The following is a 20,928-nucleotide window of genomic DNA, read 5'->3' on the forward strand; positions in this document are numbered from 1 at the left end:
TTCCTTACAGCGATGACAACAAGAACTGAAAGGTCCAAGAGGAATCGGAAGTGCTGGTCTTCCTTTACCCTCATCGGCAGCTCAATCACCATGTTGACAATTCCCTCTCCGCTCCCCGCAAAGTGAAAACCTTCGGAGAGCCGAATCCTGCAGACGCATGGACACACAAACAACTCTCACAAAGCTTCACATTCAACTGAATAGTTGCGTAATCATTGAGGAAAAACATCTGTGTAGTCTCAGGACAAACCCAAAGAAAAATTGTGAAATAACCAACTCAAACATCGCGTTTACATTTTTGAAAATGGCTTTAAAAGGTACTGACGGTCCTCCTGTTTATTCGTATATTTTCTCATAATAATCACATACAAGTTCAGATCATTCTATTATGAGTGGACACACAGGACCATTTCTAATCTGATTCACTTTTGCGGTGATAAAAGGGTTTGTCAATTCTCTCCTGCTCTCGATGCCTCGGCTGGTTTCACCTCCTGGAGGACTGTTTAACGCACGCTTGGGGGAATTTGTGGTGTCCCAGTTTAATGTGTCCACATCTGATTTTACCAACATTTGTTATTCCAGGAGGATGAAGTCTCATAGGTTGTTTCAACTTAAGGGACAGATTTTCTGCTCAATTAAGGTTTGAATTTCAGTCACTTTCTGCATTTTACACAAATATTGAGGATAAATCGAGCATTAACCCTTCACTGGTCACATTTCGGCATTTCCATGTTCGATCACAGATTTATGTTCACAAACATATTCTGACAACATGCCAACTCACTCAGACAGCATAGACAGAATGTGAGCTACGGCCTGCATGGCCACCGCTGTCCCCTGGCTCCCGTGCACCGCCCACACCCAGCGCTGGTGCAGGAAGTAACGTGACAGCGACGCCAGCGTGGAGGAAGCTGTCCGACTGGCTGCCACGCTGAGGGGGCCACAGCTGCTGGACGGCTGAGGGAAGCTCTCCATGCTGAAGATGAATGGAGTCCTGAAGTCTAGCGGCAGCTTCTCATACCTCAAACACAAACACCCCATTGAAATGTTAATACAGATGTCATATGAGTGATATCTGAAAGCCTGCAGTTACCAATGGGTCCGATTAATGACTACGATTCGGTTCTGATTCCTGTCCAGATATTTTTAACATTCCAGTGAATGGCAGAACCTTACCATGCTTGAATAGTAAAAGAGAAGCTGCTGACAGGACTAATAGTTTAGTATTGCCATCAAGCACTAACAGGCACCTGGTTTCCATGTCTGTGTCACAGGCTGACTTGTGCCATCGAAAAAGCCAGTGCAAAACTAATCTACTCTAAATATCTGTGATGGTCTCTCAGCTCTCTTACCTTATGAGCAGCTTCTCCAAAGGTTTGTTGAGCACCACCACACAAGGTCTGTCTGACAGTGCTGACTTGGTAACAGGGAGGGATGGAGATTTGGATGGAGATGGATGAGCCACAGCTTTCCTCTTGGCTTTGGGGGTGGTTTCTTTGTTCTGAACACGGTGAGGGAAGCGAAGTTTGAGGATCTGTTCACGCAGCTCGTCAACAATCTGAGGTAGAAAACAAAGTGTTACAAATAACATCAACTCACAATTACTTAAGACTCCATATAAAACTACGCTTCATGATAAATAAATACACAATATGCAGCCAGAGCACTGATATGAGTGACTAAATAGACACCTTGTTCCGTGTGTGGGCTGAAGTTCCAATCGGGAAGCCGAGACGCAGGACCATGCAGGGCGTCTTGGAGATAAGACGAACCAAGTAGAAGGACATGGGAGCCTGATCTGCAGGGCTGTGGGGACATGACGTGGACAAGTTTACCTCGGTTCCATTCAAATAGATTCATCATATGAAAGCTACTGGACATGTAAAAAAAATGAATAAGCAAGCATTTGGGTGTATGAGCATATACATACTGGGAAAAACATAATTAATAAAATAAATGTGTCTTTTCCTGTCTTAAAATGAGGAATTATGAGTAAAACTGAGAGAAATTGCAAACATTTATCCATCATGAAATTTATAAAAATATAATTAACACAAACTGCTCACCTGTATATGAGTTTGACATATGAGTAACCCTCCACCAGCACAAAGTTGCTCCAGTCCCTCAGCAAAGATGTGAGGGCTGAGTGGGAGATGCGACACTGGATGGTGCTGTACCTGCCATTGTTCCCGGCAATGTGCAGGTGTTTGGGGACAGGCCTAATCCAAGAAAATGATGGACTAGTCAACTATCAACGAGGATGCTACGAGTGATTTTATAATGATCGCTAATAAACATGTTGCCCTCACATGTCATGTTCAAGGATTATAGTGATACGATGCATGTGCAGCCATCTCTGCCAGAAATTGGCATCCATGGAGAGGATAGGTTTCCAGTAAGAAGCAAACTGGGACTGAGCTGAGTCTTTGGATCCATTGTGCTGTAATGAAAGAACCTGAGGAGAAGGAGATGGTCAGCTGAAGGAAGGTGAGGTATCCAAAACAATAGCAGCAATTAGAAACATAAAGGGCTTTGCCCTATTTTATCTACTAGTAGACAATTCTCACAGCTGCTTATGAGGATCTCCTGCATCTTTGAATGTACTTTTCTCATTCTTTCCTCAAACATCTTTTACATGTCGCTTCAATGATCTGTCAGTAAAGCTCTAAAATAGCCAAAACGAGGTTTTCCCATGTATTAAGTGTATTTGTCAATCACCGGAGATGTGTCTGTTTGGATAGGAAACAGTCTAGACTCTAGACTGTTTAAAACCAGCATCAGTCAGTCTGACTGAATTGCTCTGCTGTCCTCATGATGCACTGTTATTAAGCTGAGCGTATCCCCAATACACAGATACACTTTTCATTCATTTCTTCAGCAACCACACAGCTAAACACAACAGTTTTGTTGTTGACACAGTTTTAAACAGAGCTTTTCCACGTGGTGAGCAGCAACAGTACCGGAGTTGTTGATCCAGGTGGGATGTAGAACAGAGGAACTCCATTTTTGGTACTCTCAGGAATCATGTAATTCTCTGGAAGTGAATTGAAGGATTGAAGGTGCACCAACATCTGGTCGGTTTGGTTGATACTGAAAGAGCAAACACGGAATTTTAGTCAATTCTCTCTTTAGTCAATTCTCTCTTCAATGAATCGTGAGGTTGTATTCAACACAGTGGAGGCATGAGAAGAGTCTCTGGTCCGGGACCTTTGCAGCGTGTTCCAGAAGCGTCTGATGACAGAGGTGCGGTACGGGCTGGTGATGGGTTTCCTCTGGGTGCAGCTGATGTCGTGCAGAATGTCATAGCTCCCCTCCATTGTGACCTCCACCCTGGTCGTCCTCTTTGTGGAGTCCAAAGGCCATGAAGCAGCTGCCAAGTACTCGATGTGCATGTTGTGTTTCCACAGCAACACCAGCTTCACCTCCAGCTGAGACCCACCTTCAATAAGAAGGACAAAATTTGAAGCAACCTTTCTACAAGGAGAGACCTGTAATAACAGGCTACTAACCTAATCAATACCTCCACCTTCAACACAAGCCAAAGAAGCTGGGATACAAGCACTACCATCTTAAATCATCTACGTAGAGACAGTGTTCCCACCCAAAAACTCATAAGCTTAAGATCTGCTAAACACATTTTAACGTCAATCCACTACACTTGAATGTACAGGGTATTTAGGGACTACATATCATCCTCATCAGCATGATAAGAACTATCTAGGGACTACCTTTAAAAACTGGTTTGAATTCTTAAACTTGTAATAGGGCTACTTGTCATAAGACGACAGTCAAGGCAGCCAACCACCGCAGGGTAACTGAGATATTTAACTTAATTTCCTATTAATCAGTTGCCAAAGAGAAACACTCGTGATTTTACAGATTCATTTGTAATTGCTGTACCTACAAATTGCTAAATTTCTGATGGAAAATGCAACTGATGTTTCCAGATGTTCTGGTCAGAAAGCTCTGGGACAGGAATGAGAACTTCTTACCTTTAGTTAGGCTGATGTCTCTAATGGTGTAGCCTTCTCTCAGGCGCACAGACACCACACTGATTAAATCAGCATGGACCTCCTTCTCAGTGTGTTTCTTCCTCCTCATGACCAGCGCCGGGTTCCCACTGGCTGAGACCAGGTGCTCATTAAATAGCTTATGTTGAGAAACTAAAAATAAGTCAAGGAGTTAACGCAGAAAGATTATATTGCCATTATTCCCATCAACACAACAGTAAGCTCATATCTAATTTAAACTTCTCATTAAAAATGTCAATAAATCTCATTTTAATAACAGATAAGACTTATTTAACTCTTTAGCAAAACCAACACTTTTTGATTGAGTAATATAGCAGTAATGATAAACAGACGTACCACAGAAGTATTCAGAGTTCATGGACTCAGGGGTTTTGAGGAAGGAATAGGTGAGCAAAGCTCTGTGGTAGATGTTCATTTCTGAGCTGTTGAGGTCAACTTCAGGACAGCTGGGCAGGTAGGAACCAAAGGTAGCTAAAGAGATGAACTTCATCAGCTCTACATTAGGAATGTAGCCAAAGCTGCAGTCGTACGAGTACGCGCCGCCAACCTGGAAAGACACGATTTGATGAAGAGACTCGTCTCTAATAACGATTCATTTTCACAATGACTGATTACTTTGTCCATAAGTAACAATGGCAAGCTGACAATTTTGCAAATATTTCATAGTTACCTGCACAAAGGAACAAGCAATGGTTCCACTCCGGAGCTGGTTGAGCAAAGTTTCACACATGGCCACATCAGGAACACTGGTCACACCATCTGTGATTATGATGATACCTGAAAGCCAGATAAGATGGTTGTGACAAAGTTACACTGTGATCTGCATCAGTTTGGGCCCCTCTGGTCAGAACTTCTGTAAATGTGAAAACTGAAGCAAGCGGAGGATGAAATGACTTTCCCAAGTGTCAAAATAAACACTGTTTATACAATTTTAATAATAATTCAAAATTAATAATTTGTGTATCAATTTTCTTTGTGCAATTTTATAGTAGAGGGGAAAGTAGCATCCAGGAAAAGGAGAACTCCAGGAGATCCGAGCTCTCAGATAACCACAGCGTCAGACCTTCACCAGCCTGTTTGCGTCATGGGTTAAAGGTTAGCTTTATTAATACCCAACAATCAGCAGCCACGGCAGGGGCAGCAGTCTAAGCAGAGATGACATAATCTTTCCAACACATCCTGGATCTGCCTCGGTGCCTCCTCCTGGTGGGACATGCCTAGAACACCTCCCTAGGAAGACGTCCAGGAGGCATCTGAAACTGATGCCCGAGCCACCACAGTTGAGTCCTCTCAACATGAAGGAGCAGCTGGTCTACCCTGAGCTCCTCCCGAATGACTGAGCCTCTCACCCTCTCTAAGGGAGCGCCCAGCCACCCTGCAGAAGAAACTCATTTATGACGCTTGTATCTACGATCTTGTCCTTTCGGTCATTCCTGAAGTTCCTGACCATGAGAGTTGGAGCATAGATTGACCAGTAAATGGAGAGCTTCACTTTTCGATGAAGTTCTCTCTTAGTGGTCCAGTACACCGACTGCATAACTGCAGAGGCTGCACTGATCCGCCCGTCAGTCTCATCTTTCCCTCACTTATGAACAAGAGATACTTGAACTCCTCCATCTGAGGTAGGACTTCTCCACCAAACCTGGAGAGGACAAACCACCCTTTTCCTGTCAAGAACCATGGCCTTGAATTTGGAGGTACTAATTCTCATCCCAGCTGCTTCGCACTCGGCAGCAACCCGCCCCAGTACATGCTGGAGGTCCTGGTTTGATGAAGCCAACAGGACAACATCACCTGCAAAAAGCAAGGATGAAATCCTGTGGTTCCCAAACCGGACTCCCTCCAGCCCCTGGCTACGCCGAGAAATTCTGTCCATAAAAATTATGAACAGAACCGGTGACATAGGTTAGCCCTGCCGGAGTCCAACATGCACTGGAAACAGGTCTGACTTACTGCCAGCAATGTGAACCAAGCCCCTGCTCCGGTTGTACAGAGAGCGGACGCCCTTAACAGAGGTCCTCAGACACCGTACTCTAGAAGCATTCCCCACAGACTACCCCGAGACACATGGTGCCTTTTCCAGATAAATAAAAACAAATGTGGACTGGTTAGGCAAACTCCCCTGAAACCTCAGGCGCCCTGCGGAGGGTATAGAGCTGGTCCAGTGTTCCACGGCCGGGACGAAAACCACATTGTTCCTCCTGAATCTGAGGTTCGACTATCGGCCGAATTCTCCTCTCCAGTACCCTGGAGTAGACCTTCCCAGGGAGGCTGAGAAGTGTGATCCCCCTATAGTTGGAACACACCCTCCGGTCCCCCTTTTTAAAAAGAGGTACCACCATCCCGGTCTGCCACCCCAGTGGCACTGTCTCCGACTCCCACATGACGTTGCAGAGGTGTGTCATCCAGGAGAGCCCTACAACATCCAGAGACTTGAGGTACTCACGGTGAATGTCCTCCACACCTGACACCTTTCCACTGAGAAGCTTGGTCACTACCTGTGTGACTTCAGCTCGAGTGATGGCAGAGTCCACCTCAGAGACCCCAGCCCCTGCTTCCTCAGTGGAAGGCGTGATGATGGGTTGAGGAGCTCCTCGAAATACTCCTTCAGCTTGACAGCATCCTTTACTTCCAGGGGCCACCACAGGGTTCGGGGCCTGCCGCCATGACTGGCCCCACAGACCTTGTGTTCACAGTTAAAAGCTGCCGTGTTACCAAAGGAGGCAGAGAACAGGGTCCACTGTGACTCAACGTCCCCAGCCTCCCTTGGGAGGATTAAATCTCAAGAGCATTTTCAAAGCTTCTGGAGCTCAGTAGATCCAGATAACCCTCAGGATCTTCACAAAGCAGCTCTGAAAATGTTTGTACTGTTAGGGTCTACAAACCTCTGTGAATCAGCCTTTCCTGACATGAATGTAATGAAATCAAAGTTCAGAACAAGACTGACAGAGTTAAGTAACCCCATGAGGGGTAAATAAGGTGGCTGCAGTGCAAAACAATTGTCATGGTGACGCCAACTAACGTTACTGGGTACTAACTATGCTTTACTGTATTATAATAATGTACGAGAGAAAAACAACAAAAAAACATTTATGTAAGATTAAAGGTAATGTGTCATGTTTTTGCCTCACATTAGCAGATATCTTGAGGGTGGGTGGGCTAAACCATTGCACCTCCATAAATATGATGACAAAACTTAAAGTTTCAGTTTTTCCATCACAACTTCCAAGTTGTCTATTAGGGTTTGAGAGTTTGTTGGTAATATTACTGTCGAGAAAACGTTCTCCAGCTGTACCAGCAACAATAAAAACTGTTGGAGCGCCAGACACAAGCACGTTATATCACCTATTAAACTGACCTGAACTGGAATTTGGAGGCAGCAGCTGAAGAGCAAGGATGCCCTGACGTACCATGCTGACGAGACCCATATCAGCTGACACCATGGAAACGGCGTGTTTCCTGTGAAGCTGCTCAGCCACTGTATTGCTTAGAGGGCCTGAGTTCTGGAGCAGCTCCACAGACTGAAACACAGGAGGGAAATACATCTACATAAATAAAGGTTCTAGGCTGAACATCAACACCAGAATTTGATAAAACACTTATTAATGCATAAGAAATACATTACCTATGAATATAAACACATTAGAAATGCACGAGATACATGCAGACTCAAAAGCAGACCTGTTTATGATGTTGATGCAAAACTTGTGCGATGTTGTTTTCTAAAGTTCTGAGCTGCTGGTAGATGTGATGGAGGAAGTCGTCCAGGTCAATTTTGTCAAGCTGACAGCCTTGGACCAGAACCTGCAGGTGGAAATCAGGACTATGAGGCGCCGCTACACCTCCTGCTGCTCCATCCTTCCCATGCTTTATTAGTCTGGCCTATTATTAGAGTGCACATAGTTTCTTCAAGGTTCTGCTGGGGACCTTTGAATCCTTCCATCCACGTGGATGTTATTTTGACATGCACCATCCACCAATTTACCACTAATACCCCCCCTGAAGGCTGTGGCCTCTTTGAGCGGTAGCACAATGGTTCAAAACCTCCAAACAACCTGAAGACAATGAGGATGAAACCAACGACCTTCTGAGCACTGGCCTTCAGTCACTACTTGGAGGATCTACATTCAAGCAGAACACATGACAGGGTCCCCCCCAGCCAAGGGTAGTAATGTGTGATGTTACGTGCTGCGGCTGCAGATCCATAGCTAAAGTTTCACACTCTGCGGTTTCTTTCACACAACCCATTAAAGGCGCGGCACCTGATAGGATGCAAGGCCAATAATTGAGGAATATGCCAGGATGGTGACGAAGATCTTTGGTCTGAACAGTTGGTCAGTTCCAGGTACTTGAAACGGTTGAGCAAGACCGGCCAGACATCTGGACAAAGCATGAAAGACCTCATCAAAGATCATCTCTCCTGTGCTGTCATCCTGCAGAAACACACACATCAAACAGCTTGTTTCATTCACACATCTTTTCAGATGGACGACTGAAAATGCCAAAACCAAAAACAAACAAGGAAATATATTAATACCCAATAATAATTGAATTAGTAAGTTTATTGAGTTGATATCTGCGTTAACAGTAGAAATATTCTATCTGATAGTGAGCTACGTATATGCTATAATGACTATCTGAGTTTCCAATAGTTTAAAATACACACACAGTGAAACTTGACATGTTCCCGGAGTTCCTTCTGGCCGCAGTTTTGTCGTGTCGACAAAAATGACCAGAGGCAACATCCACAATAGGGACATTTAATGTCTCGCTGCCACAATATGCAGAGAGTCCAATGAGGTTTTACGCAATTAAAGCTCTAAAATGTCCTTAAAGTACTATTTTACTTTTCCTCTGTCTGCAGTGTTATAATAATATTAAGGTTGTCTTACCACAATGCCAGTGGAGGGGCTGAGATCCATCTCAATGATGAAACGGTACCTCCGGGCCAAGAAGGTAGCTCGAGTGGATGGTACCAGCATGTGGGGATACACGGTGGGAGGGAAATCTTCACGCCATCCTTTCGGTAAGATGCTCAGAAGGTCCAACTCATTCTTAGAGTTCAGCTAGAAATAGTGACAATAGTGTCAATACGTTGACTTCATCTCAATGTGAATCATGGATTTTCAAATTAAATTATTTGCAGCAGCTTTGGTTTGTTTGCATCATACAGGCATGTCCGTCTAGATTGTGATTCTATTGTTCTTATCGCACCATGTGTACTTTGTTACTTTGCTTCTGCACCTTCTCTGCTGCAATAGAAAATCTACCAAATGCAGAATAAACAGCCTAATCTTATCTCAATGTAAAGACACTGTAGGGTAAATACACCACATTTTTAAACCCTTCCAAGCAGTCAGAATTCTGCTTGTCCACAGCTTTGATCACCACTCTAAGAGAGGGAGACAGTAACTCTTACGCACTAGTTCAGTCTTTGAGGCTGGCCAGATGACTTGGTTAAGTTTCCCCAGGAACCATGCCAGACGAACGTTCCTGGAGATTCGATATTCCTCCTTCATGAGCAGGTAGATGTGGTCAGCCTCCTCCACCTCAGGAAAAACAGTCTGAATATTAGCTGAGCATGTGGACGAGGGTCAGATCTTTGCATCATATGAACGTTGTTTTTCATCTGAGATTTAAGGGCAAAAGTTCAGGAATGCTTGTGCACAGTTGGAGAATTAAATAACTGAGTTAACTGGTCATGTGGAAATTAGTTAGCTGTGTTTGAATAATTGCAGAAGCTGCGCTTAACAGGCCAAGAACTCCTGAAAACCTCCAAACTTCTGTCTAGTTGTTCCCACTCGTGTTGACATTAGTTGTTGTTGTTAGCCGCTGTGCTAATGCCAAGCTAACAAGTTTGTCCTGTCCACAGATCTTCTTTTCACTCTTTAGCGTTCACCTTTCAACTGACTTTTATCGGCTTCTGTCCGATGGCACCGGGAGCAAAAGTGAAAATGTGGAGAGTTATGGAAAGAAGAAGCAGGCGTGTTTGTCGATCATAACAAGGTTTACCTCGGTGTCGTGTCGCTCTGCCATCCCTGTTGTTGCATAGAAGCTGGAGACGAAGACAACCTTCACACTTCTAAAGTTCACTTGGTCTTGTCAGGAATTAGTGGCGTCTTCTAATACTTGTTTGTCATCATGTGTCTCTGCTAATGATCAGGTGTTGGGAGGCAGTGTCCACTTCAATAGGAGGACCAAAAATGTCAGTTTCCGGTTAAACCCTACAAAATAAAACCCGTTCTCCAAAAGGTCGTTTGACAACAATGGAAACCCATTAAGTTTCTGACGAGCATTAAATGATCCTTCCATATAACGATCGTGAGTTTTTAGTTTATGTATTTAAATAGTTGTCTTTTTAGAGATTTTTTTTGTTGGTGGAACCCAGAAAATATTTTGTTGGTTATTCAGAAAATATTGTAGAATCGAATTACTTTTAATATGCGTTTATTTATTTTTACATTACTAAATGCCATTGCTTCAAATTGTGAGCCCTTTTGCTGTAGTAATATTGGCAGAAATTTGGGCTCGAGACACTTAATTCCAAAATATTTTTTCCAAACCAATTGTCCAGTTTTCTTCACGAGAGGCAAAAGAAAATGCAAAATATTGGAATTTAAAGAAAAAAGCTAATATAATTCAAAAGAAAAATATTTTCCAGTCTCTGAACTAAATCTTGGGGTTTGCGGATGAAGTGCAGCTATGGAAATGTGAGCGATTGTTGCCTGATCCCTGTCGCTCGCTTTTGACGTCATATCGATGCGTCAACGAGTCATCGCATGTCGTACATGCTGTCCGCAGAAGCTAGTGGATTTTAAACTTCTTTTTTTTTACTTTAAGTCTTCAGTTATGGAGAAAGGGAATCCGGTGTCCCTCAGAAAGAAACCTGAGGGGATGAACAATAGTGACGGTGGCAATTACGTGAGAAACTTCGAGAAATGGAAGAAGAAATACAACAGGAAGAAAGTACAAGTGAAGCGAGAACGAGCGCAGCATAAGAAGAAGCCCGAGTGGCAGGTCGAACGCGAGTATATCGCCAGACTTGTCAGTAGATACGGCGATATAAACTCAAAGGAGGCGCTCAAGTTCTCCGATTTCCCTATTTCAAAGAAAACCCTGTTAGGTCTTCAGGGGGCTCAGTACAGGCAGCCCACCGAGATCCAGAGACAGACTCTCGGCTTTGCTTTGCTCGGGAAAGACGTTCTGGGCGCCGCTAAAACGGGATCTGGGAAGACTTTGGCGTTTTTAATACCTGTCCTGGAATGTCTCTACCGTCAGCAGTGGACCTCTGTGGATGGCCTCGGAGCTCTCATCATTTCTCCCACCAGAGAACTGGCCTATCAGACCTTTGAGGTTCTCCGCAAGGTTGGCAAGAACCACGAATTCTCTGCGGGGCTAGTGATCGGAGGAAAGGACCTCAAGGTCGAGTCAGAACAGATCCAACACACCAACATCATCATCTGCACCCCCGGACGGCTGCTTCAGCACATGGACCAGACGGCCTCCTTCCACGCCGCAAACCTCCACATGTTGGTCCTGGATGAGGCCGACCGCATCCTGGACATGGGCTTCGCAGAAACGCTCAATGCTATCGTGGAGAACCTTCCTAAGACTCGGCAGACGCTGCTGTTCTCTGCCACACAGACCAAATCTGTGAAAGACTTGGCCCGGCTCAGTCTCAAAGAGCCGGAGTACGTGTGGGCCCACGAGAAGGCCAAGTTCAGCACACCTGCCACTCTGGAGCAGAGTTATGTTGTGTGTGAGCTTCATCAGAAGGTCAACATGCTCTACTCCTTCATTAGAAATCACCTCAAGAAAAAGATCATTGTCTTTTTTGCCTGCTGCAAGGAGGTTCAGTACCTTTTCCGGGTCCTCTGCCGCCTCAGACCCGGCACCCCCGTCCTGGCTTTGCATGGAAAACAGCAGCAGATGAAGAGAGTGGAGGTCTACAACGACTTCCTCAGGAAAAACACCGCCGTGCTCCTCGCCACCGACATCGCCGCCAGGGGCCTCGACTTTCCCGCCGTCAACTGGGTGCTGCAGTTCGACTGTCCGGAGGATGCAGACACTTACATCCACCGGGTCGGCCGCACAGCCAGGTACAAGGAGGGCGGGGAGGCCCTGCTGCTGCTGCTGCCCTCAGAAGAGAAGGGGATGCTCAGACAGCTGCTGGACAAGAAGGTCCCCATCCAGAAGATCCAGGTGATGCTTCGCACAATCCCAGCAGGCAGGCAGGCAGAAGATCATAAGAACGAAGATGGTTTCCTCGATGATATAAAGGACAAATCTTTTTCTGTAATTGAAAAACATCCTAGAGAATTCACTGTTTTTCATGAAAACTGAATGCTGACAACAAATGTTTTGTTGCTGGATAGGTTAAAAAACGGAAGATTGAGCATAACTAAACCAAGATTAATTTGTGTGCATCACAAACAAACCCCAACAAGCCTTTGAGGCAGTTTTAACCGGTTATTCTGATGCTCAGCTCCTCAGATATGGTCAGGGCCACTGACGCCTCCCTGATTGGATTCTTGTTCTGTGTGTCTTGCAGGTGAATACAGAGAAGCTACAGAACGTCCAGCAGAAACTAGAGGGGTTTCTTGCCCAGGAGAAGGAGCAGAAGGAGCGAGCCCAGAGGTGTTTTATATCCTACCTGCGCTCCATTTACCTGATGAAGAACAAAGAGGTGTTTGATGTCTGTCAGCTTCAGATTGAAGAGTACGCACACTCCTTGGGCCTTGCTGTGGCCCCCAGGGTGCGCTTCTTAAACAAAGCTCTGCTTCAGAAAGCAGAGAGAACGGAGCAGACAGTGGAGGAGGAGGAGTCTGACGAAGAGGAAGAGCTGAAGAGCTTTAAGGTCCAGCTGAAAGGACCTGAGAATGAAAGCTCAGACTCTGAGAGTGTAAGTGATGATGAGGCAGGTGGTGATGAAGAACAAGTGACTCGCCCTAAAGGACAACTGCAGGGTGCAGATTATGAAGATGATCTCGGAGATGCAGACCTGTTCACCGTCAAAAGAAAAGATGTCTTCAACCTGGCAGGAACCCAGGAGAGTCTGGAGGAAGCGGGCGGAGAGAGCTCCAAAAAGAAGCCCAGCAAAGAGACCAAATACAAAGAAGCCAAAAAAGTTCTCAAGAAAAACTTCCAAGTCAATAAAAAAGTTATTTTCAATGAGGACGATAAGGCGGTGCAGCTGTGGCCACCAGTCCAGCGGGCAGTGACAGAAGATGACGAAGAGGAGGATGAGATTTCTGGTATCAACGTGGAGAAGGCCAGAGAGCGGCTGAAGCGTGAGGACCAGGAGTTTGACAAGCTGGAGTACAGTCGGAAGGTGAAAGCCAAACACAGGGAGCGGAAGATGAAGGCAAAGGCTGCCAGCAGGGAAGCCAAGAAGAAGAGGCAGGACTCTGGTGAGGACGAGGAGGATGAGGTCATGGCATACCTGGCCCGTGAGAGCGAGGAGGAGTTCGATCCAAGCACTCTGCCAGATCCTGACAAACTCCACTCAGAGGAGGAAGAGGTGGAGGAGGAAGGGTTCACTAAAAGACAGCGAAGCAGCGGCAGCAGTGATGAAGAAGAGGAGCAGAACGTGGCCACGTTTAAGACGAAGAAAAGGAGGCTGCAGAAGGGTGAAGAAGAGGAACAGCACGCGGCCTTGGACACTGGTCTGTCCTTGGCTGAAGATGAGGAGTTAGTCCTGCACCTGCTGAGAGGAAGCAGGTAGAGAAAAACGTGATGCTGATGTTGGTCAGGTTTCCATGGTTACGGATTACATCTGTGCTGGTTTTCAACTGCGCCAGTGATTAATTATTAAAATGAACTTCTTTCAACTGCTTCACTTCTTTCTTTCTTCTGATGAAGCAGCAAACCTGATGAGAAGCTTCCAACAGGCTTCCGTCTCATCGGGATGGTTCCTGCAATAATGTGCTCACAGTTATGGTAAAGACGCTGGTACTTTGTGTCATAAAATTTCAATCTTCAAACAAAAACCCGACAACTTGATGATTCCACTGGAAAGTCAGATATTTCAGTGCCAGGCAACTGTTGTGGGATAAAATGGCACCTTTACCAGGTTTGACGGCTCCGTATGTTTAGTCACAGCTCTGTTCTCCGTTAATGCTGCTGTAGTAGGAGACGTGCCAGGACACGAGGACAGTTATGGTGCGACTGTCTTTTATTGATGGGGTCCGTCTGTGTGGTATGTGTTTTGTGGAAATCACAAGAGTAAATAAATATATATATAATGACGTTGTGGTTATGGATCTGTAATATTTGTTACAGCCGTGTTATGGGAGTCTACCTCTGATGCATACAATGGCGCCCCTTAGTGGCCAAATAATAAACTCCATGACGACCAACGCTAAAGCAGTAGGGCCCCCTGCTAGTAAGACTGCAGCACCATTGAAATCCCAAAACTCAGTCTTATAAAATAAAAATGTTGTGTAATTTTAATATTATAAACTGCTTGTGTTACACTCTCAGTAGTTAACTAACTCAGGACACTTGCAGAGGTTCCCTGGACCTTTTTAATGTCCCAGTCTGGTTCAGTAGGCTAGACCATCAGGGAGGAGACGACTCCACCAGAACACCATCGCTGATGCCCTGCACAAGGAGGGTCAGAGAGCAAAGGTTCCTGCTGAAGCAGCTGCTGTTCTCAGGCTGCTGCATCCAAGCACATCCATGGAAACATGAATGGAAGACGGATCTGGACACAGACGGATCCAGGACAGGAACACAACCGTCTTAGTCCTAGTGTTAACCAGTCATGGGTGTTTGGTCCTTGTGTGGTATAACCAACAGGGGAGGGAGAACTGGGGGCATGTCTGCAGCAGGGTAAGGGGTTCTTCTGGGCCTCTATTATTCAGAGGGGTGATTCTAGTGTCCCTGGGAGCCCCTTCTGCCGGTGTTCCTCGCCACTTTAAAAATCTGACCCCGACAGTTATTACTATAATAGTGTTCACTTCTATCTTTCCTTTATAACAACTTAATAGTTTCTCTCACCAATTGGGAAAAGTCACCCTCAATTGTCCCATAGATTGACTGAGGTCCTCACCCCTGCTCTTGTGTTCTGAAGTTGGCTTCAGGTCTCTGTGACCAGTTCTGGTTTCCTTTATGTAGAAAAGTTTAAAAGTCTTGAGTTAGCATCCAAGCAGAGGATGCTAACTAAAGACAAACTGGCTGGTGCTGCACATGCTCACAGCCACCCACCGACCTCCATTTTAGCAGTTCTCAGGCTGCTGGAAGGACGAGATGATAAATTAGCAGCGAGTATGTTCCTGTCAAATGTTAATTCACAGATTGCTAATCAGGATCGGGTCGCTAACTGGAGTGATACAAATGGCGCAATTTTGTAGGTCCAATGATGGGATCAATAAAGTGCATCAGACTTCAACAAAAGGAAAGACTCAAATCAGGACCCCCCCGCCTCTCAAAACAATCGGGGTCAGTGAGCTTTCAGGTCCCCGCTGCTGCAGTGCTCCCGCTCCTGCACCTGTGCTGCGTGCACACCCACCTCACACCTGTTCACTACTCTGGCGCCTCTGGAGTGAAGCTGCTATGACAGCAAACTCAGTTTGAGTGGCAGAGTCAGAGCTTCAACCTCCATCTGTGGTCATTGTTCTCCTCCTGATTTGTTTCTCACCATCCCTGACAGAAACGCCTTACGGGCTGTTGGGAAGTTGTCACCTACTAACTATTTCTGGTTTTGCTGGACATTTCCAGGTTCTAATCCAGCTGAAACCTTTATCATGTAAGTATTGAAGGTATGGCTACGATGTCACCAGCTTGTGCATCTCTGCTGTCTGCTATGAGGCCTCTGCTAGAGCGTTGCTGTGTTGCTGCACTTTCATTCTTCATGCATGAGGCTGTGGTGCAACGGAATGTGGAAGATTCACAGGTGCGAGTGCTCTTGCTGGTTGCCTCCCCCTCTAAGGAAGGGCGTCATGTGGACTCTGTGTCGTTGGTCATTGTGGATGTTCAGGTTTTTGTGGTGAACCTGCAGTATTGCGGCCCAGAGATCACATATTTGGGTCTTGTTTTATGAGAGTCAACAGTTTTTATCCTCTGAGAGACTCCAGCTGTTGTGGGACATGTCACCACCCCAGGGCTGAGAAAGGTATGCTTTCTTTTAAGGCAGGCCTACTTTTTGTCGTCAATGGATCTGTGACTGTTGGATGGATTCTGTTTTGAGAGCAGCTGTGCTGCAGGAGGCTCCTCCCACAGTGTGATGGACAGATGAAATGCACAAGACCTCTGTGGATTTAGCGACTGCTTTAATCTCAGCACCATCTTTTGGCCTGCAAGACTACAACTTGCTGGACTACATCCAGCCGGACTACAACCTGCTGGACTACAACCTGCCGGACTAAAACCAGCCGGACTACAACCAGCCGGACTCACAGTTATGGTAAAGACGCTGGTACTTTGTGTCATAAAATTTCAATCTTCAAACAAAAACCCGACAACTTGATGATTCCACTGGAAAGTCAGATATTTCAGTGCCAGGCAACTGTTGTGGGATAAAATGGCACCTTTACCAGGTTTGACGGCTCCGCATGTTTAGTCACAGCTCCGTTCTCCGTTAATGCTGCTGTAGTAGGAGACGTGCCAGGACACGAGGACAGTTATGGTGCGACTGTCTTTTATTGATGGGGTCCGTCTGTGTGGTATGTGTTTTGTGGAAATCACAAGAGTAAATAAATATATATATAATGACGTTGTGGTTATGGATCTGTAATATTTGTTACAGCCGTGTTATGGGAGTCTACCTCTGATGCATACAATGGCGCCCCTTAGTGGCCAAATAATAAACTCCATGACGACCAACGCTAAAGCAGTAGGGCCCCCTGCTAGTAAGACTGCAGCACCATTGAAATCCCAAAACTCAGTCTTATAAAATAAAAATGTTGTGTAATTTTAATATTATAAACTGCTTGTGTTACACTCTCAGTAGTTAACTAACTCAGGACACTTGCAGAGGTTCCCTGGACCTTTTTAATGTCCCAATCTGGTTCAGTAGGCTAGACCATCAGGGAGGAGACGACTCCACCAGAACACCATCGCTGATGCCCTGCACAAGGAGGGTCAGAGAGCAAAGGTTCCTGCTGAAGCAGCTGCTGTTCTCAGGCTGCTGCATCCAAGCACATCCATGGAAACATGAATGGAAGACGGATCTGGACACAGATGGATCCAGGACAGGAACACAACCGTCTTAGTCCTAGTGTTAACCAGTCATGGGTGTTTGGTCCTTGTGTGGTATAACCAACAGGGGAGGGAGAACTGGGGGCATGTCTGCAGCAGGGTAAGGGGTTCTTCTGGGCCTCTATTATTCAGAGGGGTGATTCTAGTGTCCCTGGGGGCCCCTTCTGCCGGTGTTCCTCGCCACTTAAAAATCTGACCCCGACAGTTATTACTATAATAGTGTTCACTTCTATCTTTTCTTTATAACAACTTAATAGTTTCTCTCACCAATTGGGAAAAGTCACCCTCAATTGTCCCATAGATTGACTGAGGTCCTCACCCCTCCTCTTGTGTTCTGAAGTTGGCTTCAGGTCTCTGTGACCAGTTCTGGTTTCCTTTATGTAGAAAAGTTTAAAAGTCTTGAGTTAGCATCCAAGCAGAGGATGCTAACTAAAGACAAACTGGCTGGTGCTGCACATGCTCACAGCCACCCACCGACCTCCAATTTAGCAGTTCTCAGGCTGCTGGAAGGACGAGATGATAAATTAGCAGCGAGTATGTTCCTGTCAAATGTTAATTCACAGATTGCTAATCAGGATCGGGTCGCTAACTGGAGTGATACAAATGGCGCAATTTTGTAGGTCCAATGATGGGATCAATAAAGTGCATCAGACTTCAACAAAAGGAAAGACTCAAATCAGGACCCCCCCGCCTCTCAAAACAATCGGGGTCAGTGAGCTTTCAGTGGAGTGGAGCTGCTATGACAGCAAACTCAAGTTTGAGTGGCAGAGTCAGAGCTTCAACCTCCATCTGTGGTCATTGTTCTCCTCCTGATTTGTTTCTCACCATCCCTGACAGAAACGCCTTACGGGCTGTTGGGAAGTTGTCACCTACTAACTATTTCTGGTTTTGCTGGACATTTCCAGGTTCTAATCCAGCTGAAACCTTTATCATGTAAGTATTGAAGGTATGGCTACGATGTCACCAGCTTGTGCATCTCTGCTGTCTGCTATGAGGCCTCTGCTAGAGCGTTGCTGTGTTGCTGCACTTTCATTCTTCATGCATGAGGCTGTGGTGCAACGGAATGTGGAAGATTCACAGGTGCGAGTGCTCTCCTTGAAAATGCTGACGATTTGCTGGTTGCCTCCCTCTGTGGATTTAGCAACTGCTTTAATCTCAGCACCAGCTTTTGGCCTGCAAGACTACAACTTGCTGGACTACATCCAGCCGGACTACAACCTGCTGGACTACAACCTGCAGGACTAAAACCAGCCGGACTACAACCAGCCGGACTACAACCAGCCGGACTACAACCTGCCTTCCCATCTGTATGTGAGTGAGAGAGAGAAGGTTTTGCTTCTGGCCTGTTGGTGCAGAAACATGGGTCACAGCATTCATCAAAGCTCTCCCCTGAAGTTCTTGGCCTGCCTAGTTGTTTGAGATCTGTAGCAGCTGTTTCTGCTATGATTGAGAAATCAGTTGCTATTGTACTGGCTCATGACTGCATGTTGGCAACATGTTGGACATGTTGGCTGCTCAAAGGTCACGATATGAGGCGCTAATTTTCTCCAGTCTTGAAAGGTCTCCAGCTTTGAATACAGCCACCTTTCTCTTCCTTCTTGATTTGGAGAAAGGTCACAACTGTGAAGAGGTCATTGACAGTGGTACATCACCCAGATCTGATCTCATGTAGACGCCATGTCAAAATCACTGATGGCTCCTGTAGCCATCATCAGACCCTCTGATAGCTGGATGTGAAGCGCTTACGATCCTAAAGATGTGAACCAGCTTTATCTGGGAAACTAGTAATCCCATTGATTATTTCACATCCAATTTCTGGCACTGGATCTGTGGTCATTTACAGCTCCACAGTTACAGGCCAACCCTGACAGATAAAGTAGGGTTACTCAATGGGAAATATCAGTCGCTAACGTCACTGAACGAAGGACAATCTGAACAACTACACCCTCAAAGTCTGTAAACATGAACTGATGTAGGATCACTCACAGGAAGGTAACCTAGCACACTGCTGGCTGTGTCAAAATGGTCCAAACTCCAGGTATTGTAAAAGCTGAGCTCTCGTCTGGAGGAAGCTACTCCCTGGAGTACCCCATGGACATGCTGGACTAGCTAAGGTATCCAGAGGTGGTGGGTGCTGCAGTGGATGAAGTAAAGGAACACTATTTGGCTGTGGAGAGTAACATGTGTCCCTGATTCTGTGTGCTCATTTTGGCCCAAACTAACTGTGAAGCAAAAATCCAACTCCTCTTTAACAACAATTCTGACACCAGTTTAGAGGCTCACGGTAAATTGTCCTTGACTGACCTTTACTCTCATCTACTGTCCTGGAGAAGCTTCAAATCTATCGGTGACCAAATCTTGTTTTAAATTCTTCATAGTCAAAGCAGTGCTAAAAGGACAAGTTAGCGAATTCTGTTGTATCCAAGGTTAGCATTCTCTGTTTGGGATAGCTAAAGACAGACAGACTGGCTGCTGCCCTACATGGCCAGCCAGTTATCGACCACCTATCTTACACCTTGTACCTCTCAGTACAAATATCTCATCAGAATGGTTCTTGGTGCTACCAGACAGGTCAGCGGAGTCTCCTGTGTTTCTGTTCTAGATTTCCTGTGAGCACCCACCCTAACCCAATCACAGCCCAACACCACCTCTGTGTTGACCTGCTAGTGGTGTGTCCATGGCTCATATCCAAAAGGGTTGTAAGTTCACAGATGAATATTCAGACTTGTTCTTCTGCCTTGTCAACAGAGCAGACACTGTTGAGGGAATGTTATATGCGCTCTCTACCTCCTGTACAGATGAATTCCTTGCACAATGGTTCTTTGTTTTCTGGAAGCGGGCTCTAGCCTTGAGGCCCCGCTCCCAGAGTGTATTTGGTCTGGCGAAATAAAGCCTAGAGCTGTTTGTTAGATTGTGTTCTGCAGGGTTTTTGCTATCTAACAGAGTTAGCCTGGCTGCACGGCCCTAAGGAGAGAAGCAGGAGGGGAATCTCCCAATTTCAACCAATAGCTGGTGTGATAATTCTTCTGTGCTGAAATTTCAGGCTCTTTTAAGGTTCTGGAGAATCTTAATGCTTCGAGTCGTAACTTTGTGGCTGTAAAGAACTGCAGGTGGGGGAGACTGTAGCTCTACAGAACCGTATGGCCCTACATCTCCTCACAGGGAGCACAGGGAGGAACCTGGAAGGTTCCTACATCTCTGACGCAACCACTAGTGTCACTACCAGTGTTCACGATACAGCCCAGGGAATTATAGAACTTCCTGACAGCCACGGGTTCAAACTTGGTGACTTCTGGGGCCTGCTAGGGCTCTGGGAGTTTGGCTAGGTGATGGTGATCCATCATTGATCGATATCACATAGTTATCTGATTCACTCATCCAATTTGCTGATTCTGGTGATTCTGTGTGTCTGAATCAGAGTTAATTTGCAGTAGATGAGATTGATGTGTGAATGGGTGTAATCCTTGTAGAGTGGTTTTGGATTAATCGTGTAGAGGAATTGCTATTTGATGACCGATGGTGATTTGATGTGAGTACTGCGGGGAATTTACTGACTGAACTGGAGCTGGGAGGACACGTGGCTGCTTAAATAAGGTCTGACATGAATACCAGTAAAAAGCAGGAGCGTGAGGCCAGAGGAGCTGATTCCGGAGCTTAGACTGCAGTGGAGGAATACACTTATTTTTTTCATACCGCC

General features: G+C 45.8%; 2 protein-coding genes across 6 annotated transcripts in view; one reads left to right on the top strand and one right to left on the bottom strand.

The window, feature by feature from the left end:
• The window catches only part of szt2 (SZT2 subunit of KICSTOR complex), a 46,605-nt gene extending 36,332 nt beyond the window's left edge, over nt 1-10,273 (bottom strand). For 3 of the 5 annotated variants that reach the window (XM_057037454.1, XM_057037455.1, XM_057037452.1), the window contains exons 1-17: nt 10,044-10,272; nt 9,455-9,580; nt 8,924-9,097; nt 8,294-8,464; nt 7,713-7,835; nt 7,390-7,552; nt 4,702-4,808; nt 4,368-4,578; nt 3,993-4,163; nt 3,208-3,439; nt 2,961-3,090; nt 2,310-2,455; nt 2,067-2,219; nt 1,692-1,806; nt 1,353-1,558; nt 785-1,021; nt 69-147 (exon numbers count right to left, since the gene is read on the bottom strand). In XM_057037454.1, coding sequence (XP_056893434.1) covers nt 69-147; nt 785-1,021; nt 1,353-1,558; nt 1,692-1,806; nt 2,067-2,219; nt 2,310-2,455; nt 2,961-3,090; nt 3,208-3,439; nt 3,993-4,163; nt 4,368-4,578; nt 4,702-4,808; nt 7,390-7,552; nt 7,713-7,835; nt 8,294-8,464; nt 8,924-9,097; nt 9,455-9,580; nt 10,044-10,067 — 2,568 coding nt within the window. In that variant the 5' untranslated portion in view covers nt 10,068-10,272. Of the gene's footprint in view, nt 1-68; nt 148-784; nt 1,022-1,352; nt 1,559-1,691; nt 1,807-2,066; nt 2,220-2,309; nt 2,456-2,960; nt 3,091-3,207; nt 3,440-3,992; nt 4,164-4,367; nt 4,579-4,701; nt 4,809-7,389; nt 7,553-7,712; nt 7,836-8,293; nt 8,465-8,923; nt 9,098-9,454; nt 9,581-10,043 lie in introns of all 5 variants that reach the window. The other 2 variants (XM_057037453.1, XM_057037456.1) reach the window with 1 other exon arrangement.
• A 497-nt stretch (nt 10,274-10,770) lies between these two features.
• Nucleotides 10,771-14,279, top strand: ddx10 (DEAD (Asp-Glu-Ala-Asp) box polypeptide 10). The gene is made up of 2 exons (XM_057037457.1): nt 10,771-12,233; nt 12,583-14,279. Exons 1-2 carry the CDS (start codon nt 10,791-10,793, stop codon nt 13,753-13,755), a joined length of 2,616 nt encoding a protein of 871 aa, XP_056893437.1. The 5' UTR covers nt 10,771-10,790; the 3' UTR covers nt 13,756-14,279.
• Nucleotides 14,280-20,928: the final 6,649 nt, after the last annotated feature.

Source organism: Takifugu flavidus, chromosome 7, assembly GCF_003711565.1.
Source record: "Takifugu flavidus isolate HTHZ2018 chromosome 7, ASM371156v2, whole genome shotgun sequence".
Taxonomy (NCBI): domain Eukaryota; kingdom Metazoa; phylum Chordata; class Actinopteri; order Tetraodontiformes; family Tetraodontidae; genus Takifugu; species Takifugu flavidus.

Excerpts from the sequence above, each read along its gene's own strand:
- ddx10 (XM_057037457.1), top strand. The coding sequence starts at position 10,791 with ATGCGTCAACGAGTCATCGCATGTCGTACATGCTGTCCGCAGAAGCTA. Across the intron at positions 12,234-12,582 it reads TCCCCATCCAGAAGATCCAG|GTGAATACAGAGAAGCTACA; the intron begins GTGATGCTTCGC and ends TGTGTCTTGCAG.